The sequence below is a fragment of the Rhincodon typus genome, chromosome 28 (genome assembly GCF_021869965.1).
Source record: "Rhincodon typus isolate 14 chromosome 28, sRhiTyp1.1, whole genome shotgun sequence".
NCBI lineage: Eukaryota > Metazoa > Chordata > Chondrichthyes > Orectolobiformes > Rhincodontidae > Rhincodon > Rhincodon typus.
Window position 1 is genome coordinate 35,284,370 of NC_063359.1, and position 22,980 is coordinate 35,307,349.

Below are 22,980 nucleotides of genomic sequence, written 5' to 3' on the forward strand. Positions count from 1 at the left end.
CCTGACTAAGATGAAGGGAATTCTGCTGAGTGACAGAATCTTTACCCCCTCATTATGACGCAGTGAGCAATGCTGTTTTAGATACAGCAGAATCAACAAATTATTTACTATAAATAGGCATGTAGATTTTCAGTATTTTATGCTTAGAGTGATCACCTTTACACATGGAACTACAGTCACTGGTTATTCTTCTAGAGCAGAGCACACAATCCTATAACCAGCTGCAATTTTAAACTAATGGATGATGGAACCTCAATTTTATTTACAGATTACTGAAACATTATCCACATATTCTCAATTGTAATATAGAAAGTAAAGTAACCATAGACCCACTCTCTCATTAGAGGGAAGAACCAATGGTTTAACCCAAGGATCACCATGCCTCAGGAGAGGGATGAGGTCACGAAGGTGGGACTTGAGTTGATGCAGGAATTAAACCCACACTTTTCATATTACTCTATATCATGAGCCAGCCATCCAGCCAACTGAGCTACCCAATCCCGAGGTGGCGCTGGCAATTGTTTTATAACAAGTACTTGAAATATGTTCTCTTGAGATTACAGAATAGTGGCAATGAAATTGCTTTATTTTATGTGAATGTGCGCAACATGTTTTGTCTCATCATGCCAATCAATTTTCCAATCCTATTTCTTGGCAATATGGAAACTAAACTTGACTGACGCTACAGCTATAGGGTTACTTTTAATCAAAGTGAATCTTAAGCTAGTTGGTTTCTGTCACAAGCTGCTGGTGACTGCTGTCTTATCATAGAGAGGGAAAAAGAAAGCAAGAGGCGTCCCATTAAGACAGGAACTAAGCCCACTTGGCTATCAATTGCTTACACTTCCAAATACCTGTGGAACTGTGGTCGATCAACATCGTCTCCATTGTTCCATTAGGCAGAAAACTGTCCATCAACATTGAATTGGAGCGAAGTTGAATTTACAGGAATGTGAGCACACATAAATTGTTGACGGACACAAAAGGTTAAAGGAATAAATGTTTACAGGTTTAGACTTTTTTTAAACAGGTAGATATGTCTAATTTTACTGTAAACTAAATAATTGCAGTTTTAAGCCAAATGTATGTCACTTATCTCAATAGGGGAGCATCCCTGTATAAATGAATGAAATAGTTTTTATTCAATCTTAGTCAATTAAGTTTAGAAATTAAACTTGTAAAATTGTATTTAATAAATGTTCAAATAAAGGATTGTAGTGAGAACCATCTCCCGTTATTATGATCCTCACAGAGACCTGTAACTTTTATAAAGTAATGTGAATTCCCAGTGAATAATTTAAAGGAATTAAGCAATAAGATTTCAAGCTTTTAAAACTTTTACTGAAACAAACAAACTGAAAGGAGCATTGGCCAAACACCAGTTCATAGATAACTTTATAATTTAAGCTAAACAAAAATTTCCTTGCTTATTCTTGGACATGACCAAAAATCTCCCTCTACAGTTATACTTTACTCTGCCCTTAAGGAGATACTTTATTCTCCCAGAACCAGTGCCAAGTGATTCTTAGCTCCTGGTGACTTGCTTCTTTTTCTGTCACTTTCCAGTTGAATAACTTCTATTCCCCAAGTTGGCTTTCATGGTGTAATTTCCCCCAGCATCCCTCTTCCAGCAGAAAGTAGACAAATTTTCCATCTTCGTTTTAAACTTCATAATCTTGGCCTCTTCAATCTGAGCGAGAGCTCTCACCCATAGATTATGCAGCAGATCGAGATTCACTCCCTCTGTCCCTCTTCTCTCTCTCTCTCTCATTCTCCTGCTCTCCCTCTTGTATTTTTTCAGATTCCTACAGACTGATCCTGTCTGTGAGATTCAGTGCTATTTCTAGGAAAAGCTATAACCTTATCCTATTAGCATTCTATGGACTCCTGCCCTCCCAGAGTACCTCTCTGTAGCAACATGAATCGGGGGGGGCGCCTTGTATCCAGGTAGAAATGATAATAAACTATCTATTGGCCTCTGATTCCACCATATCTTGAGAGTAAACTAGCAGTTTAAATTGTAAGCATTTGCTAAACCAAAAATTCCTGGGACTTGGAGGCAAACAATTTATACACCGTTAGTAGAAATGCCCTGCTTAATTTTTTACAAAAGTGAATATCCCGCACATTCTTCTCACTAAATCAACCTTGGCCAATTTTACCCTTTAACAACTGAGCCACCCAAGTCTGTTTTCAGACAGAATTCAGACCATACCACATGACCTCCATTAGTCACTCATTTTATAGCAAATTGAAAGGACAGTCCCCCGAAACACACCGATCTTGTAAGACCTCACATTTGTAGCATTTACTAATTTGGTCCCGGAAGCATAAGCTACTTTTTGTTTGGCTGATTTACCAGAATCTCCCCACGTCACCAGTTCCCTTGTGTAACTTTTGTTCTTCAAGTCCAGATTTTGGCCCTCGATATCTAAGTGATATGAGAATGGGCTGCGTCTGAAAGAAAATGCAACAAAGCAATAGCTCATGAATTTGATCCTAGTGGTCCCTGAAAGCATGGAACAATTTAGAGAAATTGTACTGCAGCACATTACAATTGTACACTCTACAGCGTAATAATAGATTTTCCATAATTTAAAAGGATGTGCCTGCAATTGGGATGCAGAAAATGATGATGATCTCTGCTTTTAAAACTCTGTGTTCAAAGCAGAGTACTCCAAATGATACCAATCTGTGAAACAATTCAACAGTTTGATGAAGTGATAATATAAATTCCTGTTGCTGGCATTTTCTTTACACTGAATGGAAAAGTTTTAAGACAACTGCAGAATCTCTTGGGTTTCTTGCTCAAGGATTTTGTAGTGCTGATGCAATGTTCTTATTGTAAATGGTAAAAGAAAAGTGGTTGTATCTTTTTTGATAGAAACATAGAAAATAGGAACAGGAACAGGCCATTTGGCCCCTTTGAGCCTGGAGCCTGTTCCGCTGTTCAATATGATCATGGCTGATCATCCAACTCAGCCCCTGTTCCCACTTTCTTCTCATGGCCTTTAGCCCTAAGAATTATGTCTAACTCCTTCTTGAAATAATATTTTGACCTCAACCACTTTCTGTGGCAGAGAATTCTACAGAGTAGAATTTTATATTAGTTGTGATAGCAGCAGGTGTGAAGTTCGAGGTCAGATATTATTGAGCGCGTTGAGCTACATGTCTTTGAATGTGAAAGAGGTGCATTTTATTGCCTTCCTTTCAAATAAGTTGTTAACTCTGGGTCTAATCTACTTGTTACATTTGCTGTCTTAAAGATCTAATTGTACTATTCTTCAAATGATACTGACTAACATTTCTCTCACAACTAACAATACGATAGATCAGAGCTAAGATGTGAGCTACTGCTGTGTTATGACTGTTGGAGAATGGTTGCTGTGTTTATCTGTATTGCAATTGTTGCTGTACACCTCTTGGAGACAGAGAGAGAGACATTTTGTCAAAAGTGATGAGGTGCTATGTAAATACAAGTAGGAAGATTTACCTTGAATAGAACTGCCTGTCATTTTCCAACCTATGTGCGTCATTTCAACTTCTCAGGAAACTTTTATAGAACAGAACATTAATTACTGTGAGATTGCTGGTGATGTGTGTTTTTTTGTAATGTGGCAGTATAATATCGTGGGAAATTTGTAGGTGTTGGTAATTGTGTGGTTGCTACTCATTTCAGAATCCTTAATGTATTTCATATTGTTCCAAATGGCTTGCCTTGACTGTAAATTCTCCATAATTGTCATAACACTGATTCTGATAGTCCCTAATTGGAATTTCAGCTTTCTACATTTAAACATTTATATATGTGCTTTATAGAACGATAAGCCTATTTTTGGTGAATCAGGGCACTTCTTCAAAGTTATGTGCTCTCAATAGTTTGCTTTTATTTTCATTTCACATTAGGAAGTGCCAGTGATTGTATTTTCAAATGCATTTGGGAGTAGGATATGTTTGACTTGTAAGATTCTGCGGAATCTCCAGGTCAAGAATTTACCAATTAATACACTATACAATATGTCTCCTTATATTGAAGATGCAAAATGAAATAGTAAATATCTTTGTCAAAATGAGTTAATAACTTCAAATTTATTTGTTGGGAATGCTGAATGTACAGTTGAAAGGACAGACAATGGTCAATGTGGGGAAATTCATGATTGAACACTGGCTTGAGTGTCTAATGTGGTCTTTGCTTATCTCAAGGGTTCTCCATGGTTGTATTACAAGTAGCTATTAGGAAAGATACAGATGGGAGTGTGTTATCAATCATTTGAGCTCATTTCGAACTCATTCGGAAAGGTGTATCAATAGGATTGATGTTCAAGTAGTTTAAAAAAAGAGGTGTCATGTATGTGGGCAATACAGTCCACAAACTTAGGACATCCTAAAGGTTTTCATTCAATTAAGTCCCTTTGGAGTGTAGTCACTGTTGTAATGTAGGAAATACAGTAGCCAAACTGCAGCCAGCAAACTCTCAGTAAACAGAATTATGATAATGATCAAATAATCAGTTTTAATTTTCAGTGAGATTCACTGAGAATTGGCACAATTCATGGCACAGTTGATCATACTTTTGTTTATAGAATATGATTGGCAGGAAGAAAATTATCCAACAGACTCAAGACATTCATAGTATGCCTAGCAATCATAATCATATTTTATTGGTTAGTGGAGCTAAGCAGTAAGACCCAGCAGATCTTTATTCAGAGGATGGAACACACCTCAGGGATGATAATCCACAACTGGTCAATGATTGCGTTGTTACCGCTATGTACACAGTATACAAGTAAGGTCATGTAATGTTACTCGATTAAGGAAAACAATACCTCTCTGGGACATGAGCTCAAATCCCAACATGGCAGCTTGAACATAGTTAATGACATCAATCTGGAATGGTAACATTAGTATTGGTGACCATGATTTATTCTCCTTGGGCATCACATTTATTGTCTATCCCTAATTGCCCTTGTGAAGGGCTGCCTTATTAAACTACTGCAGTCCCCGTGCTATAAACATTGCAACATAGAAAATAGGAACAAAAGTAGGTCTTTTGACCCTTCGAGCCTGCTCCATCATTCAGTAGGATCATGGCTGATCATTCAACCCCGTTCCCACTTTCATCCCATACCCTTTGATCCTCTTAGCTCTAAGAACTATATCTAAGAACTATGAACTAGGAATATCCACTGTGTTTTTAGGAAGAGAGTTTCATGAAATGCCTCTTATTCAGAAGTGGCTCAGAATTCAGAGATGGTTCATCATACTGAAGCAAAAATGTTAATATATTTCTCTCTCTGCAGATGCTGCCAAACCTGCTTAGTATTTCGAACAATTTCTGTTTTATTAAAGCATCGCATCCAGTTTTCTCAAGGGCAGTTAAGGATGGACAATAAATGCAGGCTTTATATACCCACAACCTATCAATGAATAATAAACAAAAGGCTAGCTCATTGTTTTATTGGGATAATATGGGATTTGTACAAAATAAAGTGCTGCTTTGATTCCGAGCCAGTTGTAAACCAATGCATCTGAGGCAGATGCCTTATGGTTAACAGGCTCCTATGCTAACACACATCATAATCAGGTCAGTCGCTGTAGCTGGGAAGTCTAAATGTGGATTTTGGATCTGAACAGGAATGGGCATTTTTTGTGCGCATCATGAAGCAATGCCTCCTGAACTCCCTGCCTAATTCTACACACACTGAATGGTCAGGTGGGGAACGTAGGGCAGCATTTCAGGTTGTTGTACAACTTTTTACAGGAAAGGTGAAGCAAAAAAAGCAGAAAATGTTAAAATCAACTCGGACGTTCAGAGGGTAACAGTAGTGATTTGTTGAAATATTGACCTTTAATTGCTCCATTCAACGTTACAGGACGTGTGGAATCCAGCACTTGGAGAGAGCAGGAGGCAACCTCAGCCTTTTCAAATCCCTCTACTTTTGCATCGTCACCTTCTCTACCGTTGGATATGGTGATGTGACTCCTAGGATCTGGCTTTCGCAACTCCTTGTTGTCATAATGATTTGTGTTGCTTTAGTCGTATTGCCTCTCCAGGTATGTAACAAGACAGGCCAATGGGACATTCTTGCAAGCTTGCTGTTAGTCTATTTGCTGACATTATCAGTACGAAGGTCTCCTGGAAGGCAATAAATTGCTCCGTATTATGAACCATTTCTTAACAGAGAGGATGGAGTTTCCCTCTGCCTGCACTCCATAAATGCTGTTTGATAATTGCTCCTGAGGAGCTAAAGTACAGTAACCATAGCCCCACACACTCATTAGAGAGAGACAACTGGTGGTGGTTTAACCTAAGGGGAAACATGCCTCAGACCGGAGGAGAGGTTCAGAAGGACAGTCCTTCATGGTAACCACAGCCAGTGCAGGAATTGAACCCGCACTGATGGCATCATTCTGCATTGCCAACCACTAGTTCAGCCAATGGGTAATAAACATGTACTGGGGGTGTAATTCAACTTTGGCTGGGCAGGACTTAAACTGGTTTTCTATTGCTTTGCTCTTCTATCCCCCTTTCTATTGAACTGAATTCAATGGGGTACATAATGTAAGACCAAACCCCTGCCATTGTTTTGTGTCCCCTGCTAAAATGTAGTTTATCTCTTTTGAGGCTTCTAAGGCTTTTTCTTTCTACTCCTCTTCCCTTCACTTGAACAACAGCCATTTATTAATGAGATGGGTTAGCAATTCAGCCTGTCAGAAATTTAATAGGGGTGTTCTTTCAGATGACAAGCTGTTGCCAAGGCACTATACTGTATATCAATGTACACATGCACATCTCACTCACACACCTCTTCTTGACTAACATTGTGGGCTGTTACATCGGGAAATTCGATGGCTTGGAAAATTGGAAAGGGTACTGTTGAGGTCATACCTGAAGTACTATGTACGGTTTTGGCCTCCTTACTTGAGAAAGGATGTACTGGCACTGGAGGGGTTGTGGAGGAGGTTCACTAAGTTGATTCCAGAGTTGAGAGGGTTGACTTATGAGGAGAGATTGAGTAGACTGGGACTATACTCTTTGGAATTTAGAAGAATGAGGAGGGATCTTAAAGAAACATGTAAAATTATGAAGGGAATAGCTAGGATAGAACCATGGAGGTTGTTTCCACTGGCGGATAAAACTCAAACTAGGGGGCATAGCCTCAAACTTAGATTTAGGACTGAGTTGAGGAGGAACGTCTTCACCCAAAGGGTTGTGAATCTGTGGAATTCACTGTCCAGTGAAGCAGTTGAGGCTACCTCTTTGTGTGTTTTTAAGGCAAAGATAGATTGACTTTTGAACAGTAAAAGGATTAAGGGTTATGGTGAGGGGGCATGTCCATGAAAAGATCAGCCATGATTTTATTGAATGGCAGAGCAGGCTTAAGGGCCTATTCCTCCTATTTTTTATATTGATAGTACTGCAGATGCAAAGTGAATGCCTGAGCATTGGGTGTGGTGAGGAACATTGTCGCATTGTCATTATATGTTGGACGTTTTGTACCCACAGGTTAGTAAAGGCAGAGTAGACCTATCCAAAGTCTGTGCCTGAAGTGGGTGATAGACCCTTTGATTAGGCAATGTGGGAGGCAGGATATGTAGCAGAGCTCATCCTGGCTCCATTTCATTGCTGAAAGCTCTCCCCTTCCTTCTGCTGCCCCCCCTTCCCAATGTCCATCTCCTGATCACCTCCACCCTCACTGGAACGTCAGGGTAGCAGACAGTCAACCAATATTGTAACTTTCCTCCCTGGCAAACTGCTTGGGCATGTCCAGCAGGTGTCCGCAGTGCTCTGGTTTCATGGAATTGAAGCTGAAGGTCCAGCACTGACTGAGCCTTGAGACTACCTGCTCCTGCATGGGATTTCCATAGAACCCCTACAGTGTGGAAACAGGCTCTTCGGCCCAACAAGTCCACACCAATGCTCAGAGCATCCAACCCAGACCCATTCCCCAAATCCACCCAATCGACACATCCCTGAACACTACGGGCAATTTAGCATGGCCAATCCACCTACCGCGCACATCTTTGGACTGCGAGAGGAAACTGGAGCATCCGGAGGAAACCCACACAGGCACAGGGAGAACATGCAAACTCCACACAGACAGTTGCCCAAGGGGGATATGAACCTGGGCCCCTGGTGCTGTGAGGCAGCAGTGCTAACCACTGAGCCACTGTGCCGCGTTAGTACAGTATCGGTCAATTTCTGGGCTCTAATGTAGTGCATTACCATTGACCCTCTTCCATCTGCAGTGGACATCTTGGAACCTCAGAAAGACATCCCCAGCAAAGCTCCTGGAAATTCCTGCAAATTCAATGGCAGGATAGATGCTGCAAAATCGGTGCCCTCTCTCAGATCAACATTCCCAGCATCGAGGCTCTGGTTACCATTGATTAACTGCGTTAGTTCATTCACATTGTCTGTGTGCCTGACACAAGGCTTCCAAAACAAGCTCTGTTCTCCAAACTCTGCCGCAGCAAGTGGTTACCAAGAGGCAAAGGAAGCACTTCAAGGATGTCATACTCATAAACGGTCTCTGACCTATTAATTAAAACTCACAGTTTACAGCAACTGGTGATGAGAAATAAACCGGCTATTTCCAGGCTTGAGATGCTTTTTGCAGCAGAGAGAAACAGCTGCTTTCCTTTCACAGGTCCGATGACTTCTCCCTCAAACATTCACATCTCCAAGCTGTACAGGTTCCTGGGAGCCAGTCAACATTTCACAGACTAATCATAAGAACATAAGGACTCAGAGCAGGAGTAGGCATTTCAGCACCCCCAAGCTTGCTAATCTCAATTCAGCCCTATCTCCACTTTCCTGCCCACTCTCCATAGCCCTTCAACCCATCACTAAGCCTGTTTATCTCCTCCTCAAATTTACTCAATGTCCCACCTTCCACAAGACTCTGGGATAGTGAATTCCACAGATTCACAACCTTCTGTTTTAAATCTGACACGCTTTATCCTAAAACTATGACCTCTTGTTCTAAAGTGCTCCACATGAAGAAACATCCTTTCTACATCTACTTTATCAGCCACTCAGTGCCAGTGAAATCTCCATTTGCACACAGCCCCGGCTGTAGCTTGTCAGTAACTAGGCTTTTCCCATTGCTTGAACCAACAACATTTTATTTTTATTCATTACTGGGATGAGGGCATCGCTGTCTAGGCCAGCATTTATTGCCCATCCCTAATTGCCCAGAGGGCAGTTCAGAGTCAACCACATTGCTGCAGGTCTGGAGTCAAATGTAGTCCAGACCAGGTAAGGATGGCAGTTTCCTTCCTTAAGGGACATTAGTGAACCAGATGGGTTTTTCCAACAATTGGCAATGGATTCACAGTCATCATTAGATTCTTAATTCCAGATATTTATTGAATTCAAATTCCACCATCTGCTGCGGTGAGATTCGAACCCACGTCCCCAGAATGTTACCTGGGTCTCTGGATTAACAGTCCAGCAATAATACCACTAGACCATCACCTCCCCACTCATTTACAATGACTGTCAGGTTACCAGCTTGTAAAAAGTGCAGGAATCCTTCAATGGACCTTGTTTAAGGTAACCCTAACCCTAACCCAATGATCCTTGGCTTTAAAAGAGTTCTCTTCTTATTTCAGTCCACAATTAAAAATATATTTTAAAAAAACATGTGATCTTCAATAGTACCACCTGCCCCACTTGTGGCAGAGTGTGTGAATCAAGCATTGGACTGTTTCACTACTTCAGTAACAACCACTCTGGAGTGGAAGAACATTATCATTCACCCTGAAGGAGACCCTAAGAAGAAGAAGCAGACATATTTGTAGTTAACTTAATGTGCCATGAAAAAAAAACATGTATTGGTACTGTAGAGTGAGCCAGGAGAAAATCACATGTGCAAGTCTACGAACATAGGAATCCAGCTGGATAATTTTTATATATTTTATTATATTGTGCCAAGTCTCATAATGTATATGAAGAAATTTCATTGAAGGTACTTAGCAGTCTTTAACTAACAACATAATAAAACCATCAAGGCACAAGTTATCAAAATGATTTTTTTTACCATTCTCAACAATTCTATCTAATTGTATTCATTAGATTAGTTTCAATCAAACATGTCCTAATCCTGAAAGCACTTCACTCCTGTGTTCTGGTAACGAATACGGAAAACTTTCAAAACCCAACTGAGGCGATGAAAAGGCTGATCCAAAATCATGAGTGAGGAATCAGCGAACAAATGATAAGCCAAATGATAAGATAAAACACAGAAATTGCAGTTAATCAGCACCAGTACAGGATTATCTCAGATGGACTCTTCATTTTTTGAAAAGTATGTAAATTAGACATTTGAGCATCTGGCAAGTAATGATGCAAGAAGAAATATTAATTTTTATCTCCCCTGGGTTTGATTGGGGCTCACTTTTGCATAATTATTTTGTTGCTTGAGCTAATACTTTTCTCACGGTTGAATACACATGAGCGATTTGCTCAGCTATTTCAGAGGACAGTTAAGAGTCAACCATGTTACTGTGGGTCTGGAGTCACACATGGGCCAGACCAGGGAAGGACAATAGATTTCCTCCAAATAAGACCATATGACCATAAGACACAGGAGCAGAAATTAGGTCATTCAGCCCATCGAGTCTGCTCCTCCATTCAATCGTGGCTGATAAGTTTCTCAACCCCATTCTCCCGCTTTCTCTCCATAACCCTTGATCCCCTTGACAATCAAAAACCTGTCTATCTCAGTCTTAAATGTACTCAATGACCTGGCCTCCACAGCCTTCTGTGGCATTGAATTCCATAGATTCACCTCTCTTATGGCTGAAGAAGTTTTTCCGTTTTAAAAAGTCTTCCCTTTGCTCTAAGGCTGTGCCCTTGGGACCTAGTCTCTCCTACCAATGGAAACATCTTCCCAACATCCACTCTGTCCAGGCCATTCAGTATTCTGTAAGTTTCAAGTAGATCCACCCTCATCCTTCTAAACTCCATTGACTACAGACCCAGAGTGCTCAAACGTTCCTCATATGTTAAGCTTTTCATTCCTGGGACCATTCTCGTGAACCTCCTCTGAACCTGCTCCAGGGCCAGTACATCTTTCCTGAGATATGGGGCCCAAAACTGTGCACAATACTCCAAATGTGGCCTGACCAGACCCTTGTAGAGCCTCAGAAGTACATGGGTATTTGCAACAATCAACATTTCCACAGCCTCAATTACTGATTCAGGTTTTTTTGCTTTAGATTCCAGTCAATTTTTAATTCATTCATTTTGAATTCCCCAGAAGCCAGAACAGGATATGAACACATGCTTCTGGACCATTAGTCTAGGTTTCCAGGTTTTCAGTCCAGTAACGTCATCAGTATGTTCCTATGCCCCGCACCACATCTTCTCAATGGCAATTAGAGATGGGCAATAAATTATTAACAATGTACATATCCACTGAATGGATTAAGAAAATAATTCCTTTAACTCCCACTGTAAAATTTAAAACTTCTTGTTACAAAACACTGGAGCAATTATTAATTTCAACAATTTGAAACAGTCCTCCCCATCCCTCACATTTTATAATAACTGTAAGGCCCTTTAAAATTCTAATTCAAACAGATGCAAAGATGATATTAATTAAAGGGGAATAGAAAGTAGGAGCAGGAGTGGGCCATTCAGCCCTTCAAGTCTACTCCACAATTCAATACAATCATGGCTGATCATCCAACTCAGTACCTTGCTCTCCATTTCTCCCCATACCCTTTCATCCCTTTAGCCCTGTGAACTATATCCAACTCCTTCTTGGAAACATTCAATACTTTGACCTCAACCACTTTCTGCGGTAGACAATTCCACAGGTTCACCAGTCTCTGGGTGATGAGATTTCTCCTTATCTCAATTCTAAATGGCCCTGTATCCTTCGAGGATGACCTTTTATCTGATAGTGACTGAACGCCAGAACACACACTTGTCAACTTGGAACTGTGCCAGTTTGTCCTTCAGTTGATACTGATGAAAGTTACCTTGATCTTCTACCCGTTAGTTTGAAGAACTGGTTTACCTGTGGATGGAGAGACAGAAATCTGGTGGTAATTACAGCCGACACCGAGCGCAGACTGAGAAACACGTTGTATTGTGTGTCAGCTCCTTAAAGATCGACTTGTTGATGGATTTCCTCAATGAATTCTATGCTCACCCCAGGCTTCAGGTAAAAAATGACCAATGACTGTCTTCAGATTTTGCATTACTCTTAGTTTTGCCCAGGACCACAAGACTCACCACTTATATTGAGTTGGTATACAATTTGAGCTTTCAATCATCCCTACTTATACCCATTGACAATTAGTTTATACAGTTGAGGAATGGGACATAATCAGACAACTGTCTAATGTGTCAGAATTGAATTTCTGTCACTGTTATTTAACAGGAAATTATTCTGTACAAGATCAAATGGTTTAATACCACATTAAAATAACATAGAATGTAGATACAAAGACATTAAACATTTGAATGATAAAATCAAGACTTTTTTTTTAACAGAATTTGTCAAAATGCCTTTATATTGCACAACAGAATAACACAATTTAGTTAATCTGGAATATTATTTCCTTTGGTTGGAGGTGCCTTCTTTTTGATAAAGGAGTAAACTGAGATCCCCCTGCAGCTGGATGGAAAAGATCCCATGGCACTATTTCGAAGAAAAGCAGGTGATGGTTAAAACAACTCATTTTGTCAAAGCTTTTCATCTTATGTTCATCAGGGCATTTCAGAAGAATACCAGTGGAAAGGAAACAACATTTTATACTTGACAAGAGAGCGCTGTTAGTTGGCAAGTGGACTTTGACTTTTAGATTGTTGAGATGGAGAATGCACAAGATAACAATAATTGACAGTTGACTGCCAAGCTTTGTTTAAATTTTAAACCAGACAGGTCAAGGTATTGCCCTGATAAATGGACCAGACAATAGCTGTCACCTTTTTTGTTGAGTTAAAACAGGCACTGTGAGTGTATAAAACATGACTTCATTTTCCATCATGACTGCAGTTTCCATGACAATGCCTCTACCAATCAGAGTCCACTTGCCAACAAACAGTACTGTCTTCTCATAAAACATGTATACGTGTTCTTGTGAATTGTCCTGATGTACAACACTGAAAGCTTTGACAAAACTAATCTTTTTTTCCAGCAGTAGTCAGGTCCTCTTCTACCAAATAACTAAGACCAGGAGAGTTACTCTCACTGTTCTGGCCGAAATGACCCCTCAATCAATATTACAAAAGCAGATTTTGTGGTCATTATTACATTTCTGTTTCTGGGGCCATACTGTGCACCAATTATTTGCCACATTTCCTACATTGTAGCAGTGTCTTGGGTCATCCTATGGTTGTGAAAGGTGATGTATATATATGCAGATCTGTCTTTTTTCTTATTGTTCATGAATGATGTTGGGGATCCATCAATAGAAAATGAATGCTTACCCCTGGGTCGGTCTTACAGAGCTGACAATTGTGCCAACTCTGTGCTCTCTACCCAGGAGTATAGATTCTGCCTGTGAATCGAGGTTCACACCGTGATAGGTCATTAAATTGTATATGACCAACTTTATATCCATTAATATTTGGAAATTGGCTCTACAGATGGTGTTTTGATAAGCCAACTATAAGGAGATTGTAACATTTTAATGTTTCTTAACAGATGTCATTAGTCAAGAATCACAGAAGTGTTGAGACACAGAAACAGGCCATTGGGTCCATCAATTTTTGCCTTTTCAAATGAGTGTCGTTACCTTGTGCCAATTTCCTGCTTTTTCATTTTTATCCAAATAAAATCGCCCAATGCTCTCTTGAATTGCACCTACCTCCACCATATTTCCAGGCAGTGCATTTCAGAGCCTGAGTATTCACTGAGTGTGAAAGTTTTTTTCTCACATGAACCTTTCTACTTTTGTTCATCACTTTAAAAGTCCCCTCAGAGCTCATGTCAATGCTTCAATGGATAGCTGAGAGAAAAAAATGAGGGATTAGCCCTCTTGGAATTAATGCTATATCATTATACTGAATGATAATCTCCACTGTGGGGCCTTATTCCAAAACCCTAGTGCACACATGGAGAGACAAACAATGCTGCATGTTACTGCGGAGTGCTCCCTCTGCAGACTGCTTGGGGGATTAATCTATTTAAATAAGGAGGCTATTGCTTTGCTCTAAGATTCTGCATTTGCTAATTAAACAACAAATATATAATTATTATAATAACTGTTATCGTAGTACAGTCACTGTGGCTCCATAAATATAGTACACATCTTTACACCTATCCCCATCCTAGCCTCACACTGTTTCAGAGATAGTAGGAATTGCAGATGCTGGAGAATCCGAGATAACAAGGTGTAGAGCTGGATGAACACAGCAGGCCAAGCAGCATCGGAGGAGTAGGAAGGCTGACATTTCGGGAAAAGTCTAGGCCCAAAACGTCAGCCTTCCTGCTCCTCTGATGCTGCTTGGCCTGCTGTGTTCATCCAGCTCTACACCTTATTATCTTAGCCTCACGCTGGGTTGGTTTATCCATTCAGTAACCTGCATATAGTTTCCTTCCTGTATTAAGTTCTTCACTAAGAAAACTTGTTACAACTCTGTGCACTTTTGAAGAGCCCGATGAAGTGTATTTCTGGACGATTAACTTGTCCTGTTGCTAATTGAAAGAAGAAAGCCCTATAAGATTACCCAAAGCTGTGATTAAACCCTCAGCTGGTTATAAACTACTTGAATCAAACTGTAATATCTCAGCACACCTTGGGTTCATAACCTTGTAATCCCTCCCGGGTGTCCTTCCTCAGAGACACCGAGAATCCTGTTGGAGTTTCAAGGAGCAAGTATCACTGTCATGTCCCAAACTAAACAGTCACCCCATCAGTGCTCTATTCAGTAATAGTACGAGATTGACATTGAGGCTATTTCAGGTTTTCTCCTCATATAATTATAGAGAAGTCTTTTGAAGGATACATATTTGAGTACAGATTGATACAATGTGTGGGCAGAAAGGGAGGGAAAAATGTACGGTTGTTCTTCATAGAGCGAAACCTATCATCAGGGTCAGTCCAGAAACAAGCAACTGGCTGTTCTGATAATCGCAGTCATTGTAATTGTTTGAAAAGAATACTGAGAGCGAGAAGTTTAAACATATAGGGGGTGTAGATCGGAATTTTGCTATCATTGTAAGCAATCTTTGATTTCCACAAGAAGGTGAGAATAAGACAAAGCGATGTGGCCATCGCTGGCTGGGCCAGTATTCATTGCCCATCCCTAATTGCCCAGGGGGCACATTGCTGCGAGCCTGGAGTCACATTAGGCCAGACCAGGTAAGGATGGCAGTTTCCTTCCCTAAAGGACGTTAGTGAAGCAAGGTCTTCAACTCTGTCCAACTGGCTTATGTTAAGGACTTGTACAGATTAATTTCAGCTTCCTTGTGCCTTGTATCAAGGCTAACGTTCCTTTCTTGCCCCATTCAGTTGGTTAACATCTAGGCTTGGGCTGATAAGCAGCAATTCATGCCACACCAGTGTCAGGCAATAGCCTTTTCCAACAAGAGAAAATGCAGCTATTGCCCCTTAACATTCAATGGTATTACCATCACTGAACCCTCCACTACCATTGACCAGAAACTTAATTGGCCAGTCCTATAAACGCAGTGGCTACAAGAGCAGGCCAGAAGCTAGGAATGCTGCAGCGAGTAACTCACCTCCAGATTCCCCAAAGCCTGTCCACCATCTACAAGGCACAAGGCAGGAGTGTGATGGAATACTCCCCACTTGCCTGATAAATGCAGCTCCAACAGCACTCGAGAAGCTTGACACCATTCAGGATAAAGCGACCATTTTGATTGGCATCACATCTAATATCTCCAACATTCACTCCATTTTCTCTCCGTACCATTTGATCACTTTAGCCCTATGAACTAGATCTAACTCCTTCTTGAAAACATTCAATGTTTTGATCTCAACTGCTTTCTGTGGTAGAGAATTCCACAGGCTCACCACATTCCGGATGAAGGCATTTCTGCACATCTCAATCCTAAACAGCCTACTTTGTATCCTTAGATTGTGACCCCTGGTTTTGGACTCCCTGGTCATTGGGAAAATCCCCCCTGCATTTATCTTATGTCTAGTCCTGTTAGTCTTTTTGTCTGTCTTTCTGTGTGATTAACTACCCTTATTTTTGTTGTCACTGTTAACTTATTCACCCCTTAGGAAACTGCTGAAATACTTAATTCGATGCTTGACCAGATCATTGAGCAGGAGCTGAGAACAAGACTGGATTGTGTAGCCTGAAGTTTGTTTTTTAATACACCTCTGAATTTGATTGCATCAACAAACCAGAGACTGTAGTGAGCTTTTTTGTGGCTACAATGTCTGTCCTTAGTAAGGACAGACAGCTATCACGATTAGAAGTCTTTGCCGAGTGCATTGTTAATTTGTATTTATCCCCCTTTGACCTTATCATCTGAACAACCTGCTGTTTTATCTCCTCCGTGTTTCAGGATTACTATGTTGTCATCCTGTGCCCAACAGAGATGGATCTTCAGGTGCGCAGAGTGTTACAGATTCCGCTCTGGTCACAGCGAGTTATTTATCTCCAGGGGTCAGCTTTGAAAGACCAGGATCTCATGAGAGCTAAGTGAGCCATGTTTTCCATATCACTAAGTGCCTGGTACTTTTGTATTTGAAGTAGCGAGAAGTGAGAGAAAAATGAGACCACACAACTTTTAGGGATCAATAAACATAAAAACATAAAAATAGGAGGCCATTCAGCCCTTCAAGCCATTCATGGCTGATTATCCAACTCAAGAGCCTGTTCCTGCTTCTCCCCCATATCCTTTGATCCCTTGAGCTCCAAATGCTAAATCCAACTCCAATGTCTCGGCCTCAACCACTTTTTGTGCAAGTGAATTCCACAGGCTCACCGTTCTCTGGGTGAAGAAATGTGTTCTTATAGAATTGTAGAATCCTTACAGTGTGGAAGCAGCCACTTGTGCTCAGTGCTAAATGGTTTATCCCATATCCTTAAACTGTAATCCCTGGTTCTGGACTCCCCAGTCATCAGGAACATCCTTCCTGTAGCTAACTTGTCCATTCCTGTTAGAGCTTAGTGATTATGTACAGTTTGGACTGGTTGGACCGAAGGGTCTGTTTCCATGATGTATGGCTGTATGGCGTTCAGTACCCAGTACACTAACAAATTGGTCAGTCATGCAAAACAGATTCAATCCTTGGCCTTTGCCAAGTGGACTCATCTTGACCAATGTAATGCAGCAACCTCTTGAGTGAATGAGGAAAAGAAAAGTCAACCAGGACACCAATCCACCTCCCTGAATCCCTGTTTAGATCACTCTGGCTGCTTGGATTTATAAAGCACTCTAAGCTGAAACCAGCCATCCTAAAGTGTTTCACTGAAAGCTCAGCAAATGAAATTTAGCGAGCACAGCCAGACATCTCTCTCTCCTGCTGAAAGTGCGTATACTCCAGACCTTGGTCAGCCAGCTGTAATACAGTCTCATGCCTTGAACCTCAGCCAAGCTTTATATCAGACTTCCACCACATTAGCTGGGTGATCAAAAGTTTGATCAAAGAGACCATTTTGAAGGAATGTCTTCACAGAATCATAAAATCCCTACAGTGTGGAAGCAGGCCATTCAGCCCATTGTGTCCACACCAATCCTCCGAAGAGCATCCATCCCAGACCTACACCCCCATCTGTGTGTGTGTGTGTGTGTGTGTGTGTGTGTGTGTGGATGTGGGAGAGAGAGAGAGAGAGACACACATATAAATCTATGGGGTGAACTTGCATTTGCAGATACATTCTATTTTGTTCAAAAAGCACACAATTTCTAGACGGTCAATGTGGCATTTTATAAATACCTATTTCAGAAATTAAACCAGTCTGATTCCAAATTGATACACAATGAGATTTTAAGCAAGGCCTCACACCAAAAATGCATTGTCTGACCTGGGATGATACCTCTGGTATACTGAGGGAACTGATAAAATCTTTAGTTATCTCGGGACAGTGTCTTGAAAGAAATTCGGGAATTTGCATGTTAATCCTTCGTAACTGATTAACAATTTAACAGCCACCTTAGGTTTGTTCAACACCTCATCAGTTCTAAGGTTCTATGACTATTTGATCTTTTGCTTACAAATTCTGTGTCTGATGCTACCTCCCACACTGATGCCTGAAAAAGGAGTGAGACTTTGAAAGCTTGTGTCTTCAAATAAAGCTGTTGGGCTATAACCTGGTTTTGTGTGATTTCTGACCTAGTCCACCCCAGTCCAACACCGGCAATACTCAAAGATAACACTCCCACAACTAGGAACCTACTGTACTGCTTCAAGGACAAGTATATCTTTTCTTAGATGTGGAGGCGTAGATTGTGCTTAGTGCTTCGGGTGTGGTTACATTGAAGCCATGTAGCAAGAAGACTTGATTTTTGTCCTCCAATCCCCTTGCGTCAAAGGTCAACATGCCATTTGCCTTCCTAATTGTCTGCTGCACTTATATACTTATTTTCTATGATCCTTTACAAATACATTCAAGTCCCTCTGAGCAGCAACATTGAAAAGTTCCATGTGAGCGTACAAACAAGGTACAAGAAAAGGCCACTTGGCCCTTCGAGCCACGTTCTACCATTCTATAAGATCCTGGCTGATCTGATTTTAACCTCAACTCTACATTCTGAATGCCCCTGATAATCTTTCATCCCCTTGATCATCAAGAATCTATCAATCTCTGCCTTAAAAATATTTAAAGGTTCTGTGTCTGCTGTTTTTTTCAGGAAGTGAATTCCAAAGACTCATAACTGAGAGATTCCACACCTTACAAAACAGATTGTGCTTTCTTAGTCTCGCCACCAACATGAATAAGCTCATACTTTTCCACATCGTATTCCCTCAGCCACCCTGTTATTCACTCAATCAACCTGTCTATGCCTTAGAAGGAATTTAGGAGGATAAAAGCAATCAAACATATATCATTCAATGTGGAGCCCTTGTACTTGTTTGCTGCTCTGATCCTGAAATTAATTTGTGATCTTAGGTTGAGTTACTGAGATTTCGGGGCCTGTGTATTCTTCAGTCTACTGAACAGGCATTTTTTTTTCCCTGCAATCCTTTATGCCAAATCTAAGTCTTTACTTGCAGTTATTATTCAGTTCTCCCCGTGTCTGTGTGGGTTTTCTCCAGGTGCTCCAGTTTCCAACCACCATCCAAAGATGTGCAGGTTTAGGTGGATTGGTCATGCTAAATTGCCTGTAGTGCCCAGGGATGCATATGCTAGGTGGGTTAGCCATGGGAAATGCAGAGTTAAGGGGATAGGGTAGAGAGGTGGGGCTGGGTGAGATGCTGCTTGGACGGTCAGTGTGGGCTTGATGGGCCAAATGGCTTCCTTCCACACAGTAAGGAATCTATGATCTTGAAGATTTCTATCAGATCACCCTGTAACCTTCTAATTTCTGGAGAAAACAGGTTTAATATATAATCTTGCCATATAACTTAACCCCTAAAGTACAGGGTATTTGTAAACCTACATTGCACACTCTCCAAGGCCAATATATCCTTCCTGAGATGGTGGCCAGATCTGCTCACAGTACTCCAAGTAGGGTCTAACTAGGGTTTTGTATATCTGCAGCATGGCCTCTCTGATGTAAGATAGACTATACAATCCATATACCCTCAGGACCCATGCTATGATACAGCGATGATGACATGAGCACACCTCTTAAAGCTATACTGACTGTGGGACATAACAGAATTGTCTGGTCTTGGCAGCTGAGGACTTGAGCCATTTTGCAACCTGAAGCCAATAAAGTAGAGCCTGTAAATTCTTTATTGGTCTCATTAACTGTGCCTACTAATCTTGACAGTAATGTACTCTGACCTGGTGTTGGAAAGAGAATTGTGGTCATTAATAGTTTACCAGCTGTTAGCACATCAATGTCCAATGAATATAGTTGAAGAGGGTAAACGCTAGGGGGATTATTATACAAATCTGCTGTGGGCTTACAGAATAATGAGGAAGCTAACGTATGCATTTCTTTGCCTACAGGATGGATGATGCAGAAGCCTGTTTCATTCTGAGTAGCCGTAACGAAGTGGATCGTACAGCAGCGGTACAGTAAACATGAGCACAGCGCAGTTAGGAAACTCCAAAACAGGAGGGCACTGGGAGGTTTACAGCACAGATTCCCATTGGCAGCAAGAAGCCAGTTAATGCCAAGAGGCCATATTTTCATTACCCTACCTATCTCGAACCGGACCTTCCCATTTTTATTCCTTCATGTGATAACAGTTGCCACTAGCAAGGATGTAATTTACTGCCAGCCTCTGCTGGTGTGCCCTGGTCAGCGACTCAGCATTTTAAACTGCTGAAGTCCAAGCAGTGTGGGTAAACCTATACTGCCAAAGGGAGGGAGTCCCAGGACTGTGAAGGAATGACTGATAATAGAGCTCCAAGTCAGTATGGTGTGTGACTTGGACCCATACATTGGAGACAATGTGAGCATTGATGATGTACAATAAGCTAGTCTTTGGCCAGATGGCCAAGAACTTAGCATTACACCACTGGGCTCAAAAGTGTTTGACTAGGGTCCCGACCCGAAAAGTCAACTTTCCTGCTCCTCTGATGCTGCCTGGCCTGCTGTGTTCCTCCAGCTCCACAATGTGTTATCTCTGACTCTACCATCGGCAGTTCTTACTATCTCTGATTGACTAGGGTTGCTGTGGATGAGATGTTACCATGGTAACGTCAGCAAACTTTTAATCTAGAGCCCCAGACTAATGGCCTGGAGACATGAGTTCAAATCCTGCCATTCTATTAAATGTAATTAACAGAATGAAAGCTAATCTTGGTGATGGTGACCATGACAGCTATTATCACTTGTTAAAATGACCCAGCTAGTTCATCCATGTCCTTTCGGGAAGGAAATCTGTCATCCTTACCTGGTCTGTCCTACATGTGACTCCAGACCCACAGCAATGTGGTTAACTTCTAAATGTCGTCTGAAATGACCCAGCAAGACAGATACAGTTCAACAGCAACAAATACTGGCTTTGCCAATGATACCCACATCCCATAAGGAAATAAAACCAAAATGTCTCTGGATTTATTCCTGGAGGTTTCATCATGGATTTCCCACCTCCAATGCCCCACTCAGTCAAGCAGAGTTTTCTTTACTTAATATTTCTATGTTCTATGTTATATGTTTATAGTTAAAGTGAGAACTCCAATGAAAACAAAAATCAAGCACTTTTTTTTTGCCTCTATAGTCTTTCTCTTGAGCTAACAGTGATTGAATAATTAAAGTTGAATTCCTGGAGACTCCAAATCAATGCTGAAGGGTCTGAAACCCAAGGGTAGGGTTTTATCTGGGTGCCATATGCGCTGACCACTTCTAGTGACATGTGAAAACTCATTATTACTTTTATAAACTCAGATCTCATTGCTGTTTATTTGTTTCTCGACATGCAAATACCAAACTAATTATTTTCGTCGAAAGATCAGGCTTTCAACCAACTTGTTTCCATTTGAACTGGTGTCTTGTGTTATGCTAATAATAATTGTCTAATGATCAATCATTCATCAAGGATTGATGCAGTCCATGGGTTAGTTTATTTAAAACAGTAAATCACATTATAAATTACGAAGCAGACTTTGCAGCAACGAATTGATTTCTGTGTGTGCAGAGTAACTAGCAGGCAGAGTCACAACACTGCATACGCACAGCATATTGAGTCTTTAAAGGTGAACTCTCTAAAGGCAAGGCGCACATACAACATCACGGGGTCACACTAATCTCCATTTACCGCCAAAGTGAAAAATAAAACTCATCCATGGTAGCCATGACTTACCCTGAATAGAGCAGTAGATCTTCACGGCTGTTGGCCACATAAGTGTAAATTGAAGAAATTCAAACCACAGGAATAATTCAATTCACTAATAGCCTTATGGCATGAAATGATCTTGATGATAATTTAATCAGACGTTTGGAGCTCCATTTCCATTTTCAATTTATTTAAGGCTTTTCAGTTGGGATGGGTGGATAGGGAGTTGTCACAAGATTCAGTTGCATCTAAGAGCTTTGGAAGACTTGTATTCATAATAACATTTGCAAACAATGGGGTTTTAATTTCTTCTCAAATTTTTCTTAGCTGTATCACAGCTGTTATAAACTTAAGGTTTAGCTGGAGTAGCTAACTAAAGGAAATGATCCCAGCATTTAGATGCTCTTTTCTTTGTTAACTTTACCTTCAGAATGAACTGATAATCAACTTTACCTTCAGAATGTGCAGGGAGTTTACAGATAAAGTTAGCAAATTTAAAACAGAGATGAGGAGGAATTATTTCTCTCAAAGGATTGTGAATCTCTGGAATTCACTACCCCAGAGCGCAGTAGATGTTGGGACAAAGAACAGTACAGCACAGGAATAGACTCTTCGGTCTATCAAGAGCATGCCAACACATGGTGCCTTTCTAAACTAAAAACCTTGCATCCACACAGCCCCTCTATTCCCTGCCTATTCAAGTATCTGTCAAGATGCCTCTTAAACATTGCGATTGTATCATCTTCAACCACCTTCTCTGATAGCACATTCCAGACACTTACCATCCTCTGTATAAAAAAAACTTGCCTTTCACATCTCCTTTAAACTCACCCTGTTTTACCTTAAATCTGTGTCCTCCAGTAATTGACATTTCTACCCTGGGGAAGAAAGACTCTGACTATCTATTCTATCCATGCCTGTCATAGTTTTGTAAACCTCTGTCACGGCGCATCTCCAAAGTTCAAGCAAAAACAAACCGAGTTTGTCCAATCTCTCCTCATAACTAATACCCTTCAAACCAGGCAACATCCTGCTCAAGCATTTCTGTCCTCTCTCCAAAGTCTCCCACAGCCTTCCACTGAATAAATTTAAGGAGGAGATAGATAGACTTTTAATTAGTAATGGGTTGAAGGGTTTTGG

The 22,980-nt window shown here is 40.8% G+C and overlaps 1 protein-coding gene across 1 annotated transcript in view; it reads left to right on the forward strand.

The window, feature by feature from the left end:
* kcnt1b (potassium sodium-activated channel subfamily T member 1b) overlaps positions 1 to 22,980 on the forward strand; it is a 345,244-nt gene that overhangs the window by 222,828 nt on the left and 99,436 nt on the right. The window contains 4 exon segments of the mRNA XM_048613616.1: positions 5,874 to 6,054; positions 12,015 to 12,179; positions 16,506 to 16,642; positions 20,066 to 20,129. Coding sequence (XP_048469573.1) covers positions 5,874 to 6,054; positions 12,015 to 12,179; positions 16,506 to 16,642; positions 20,066 to 20,129 — 547 coding nt within the window.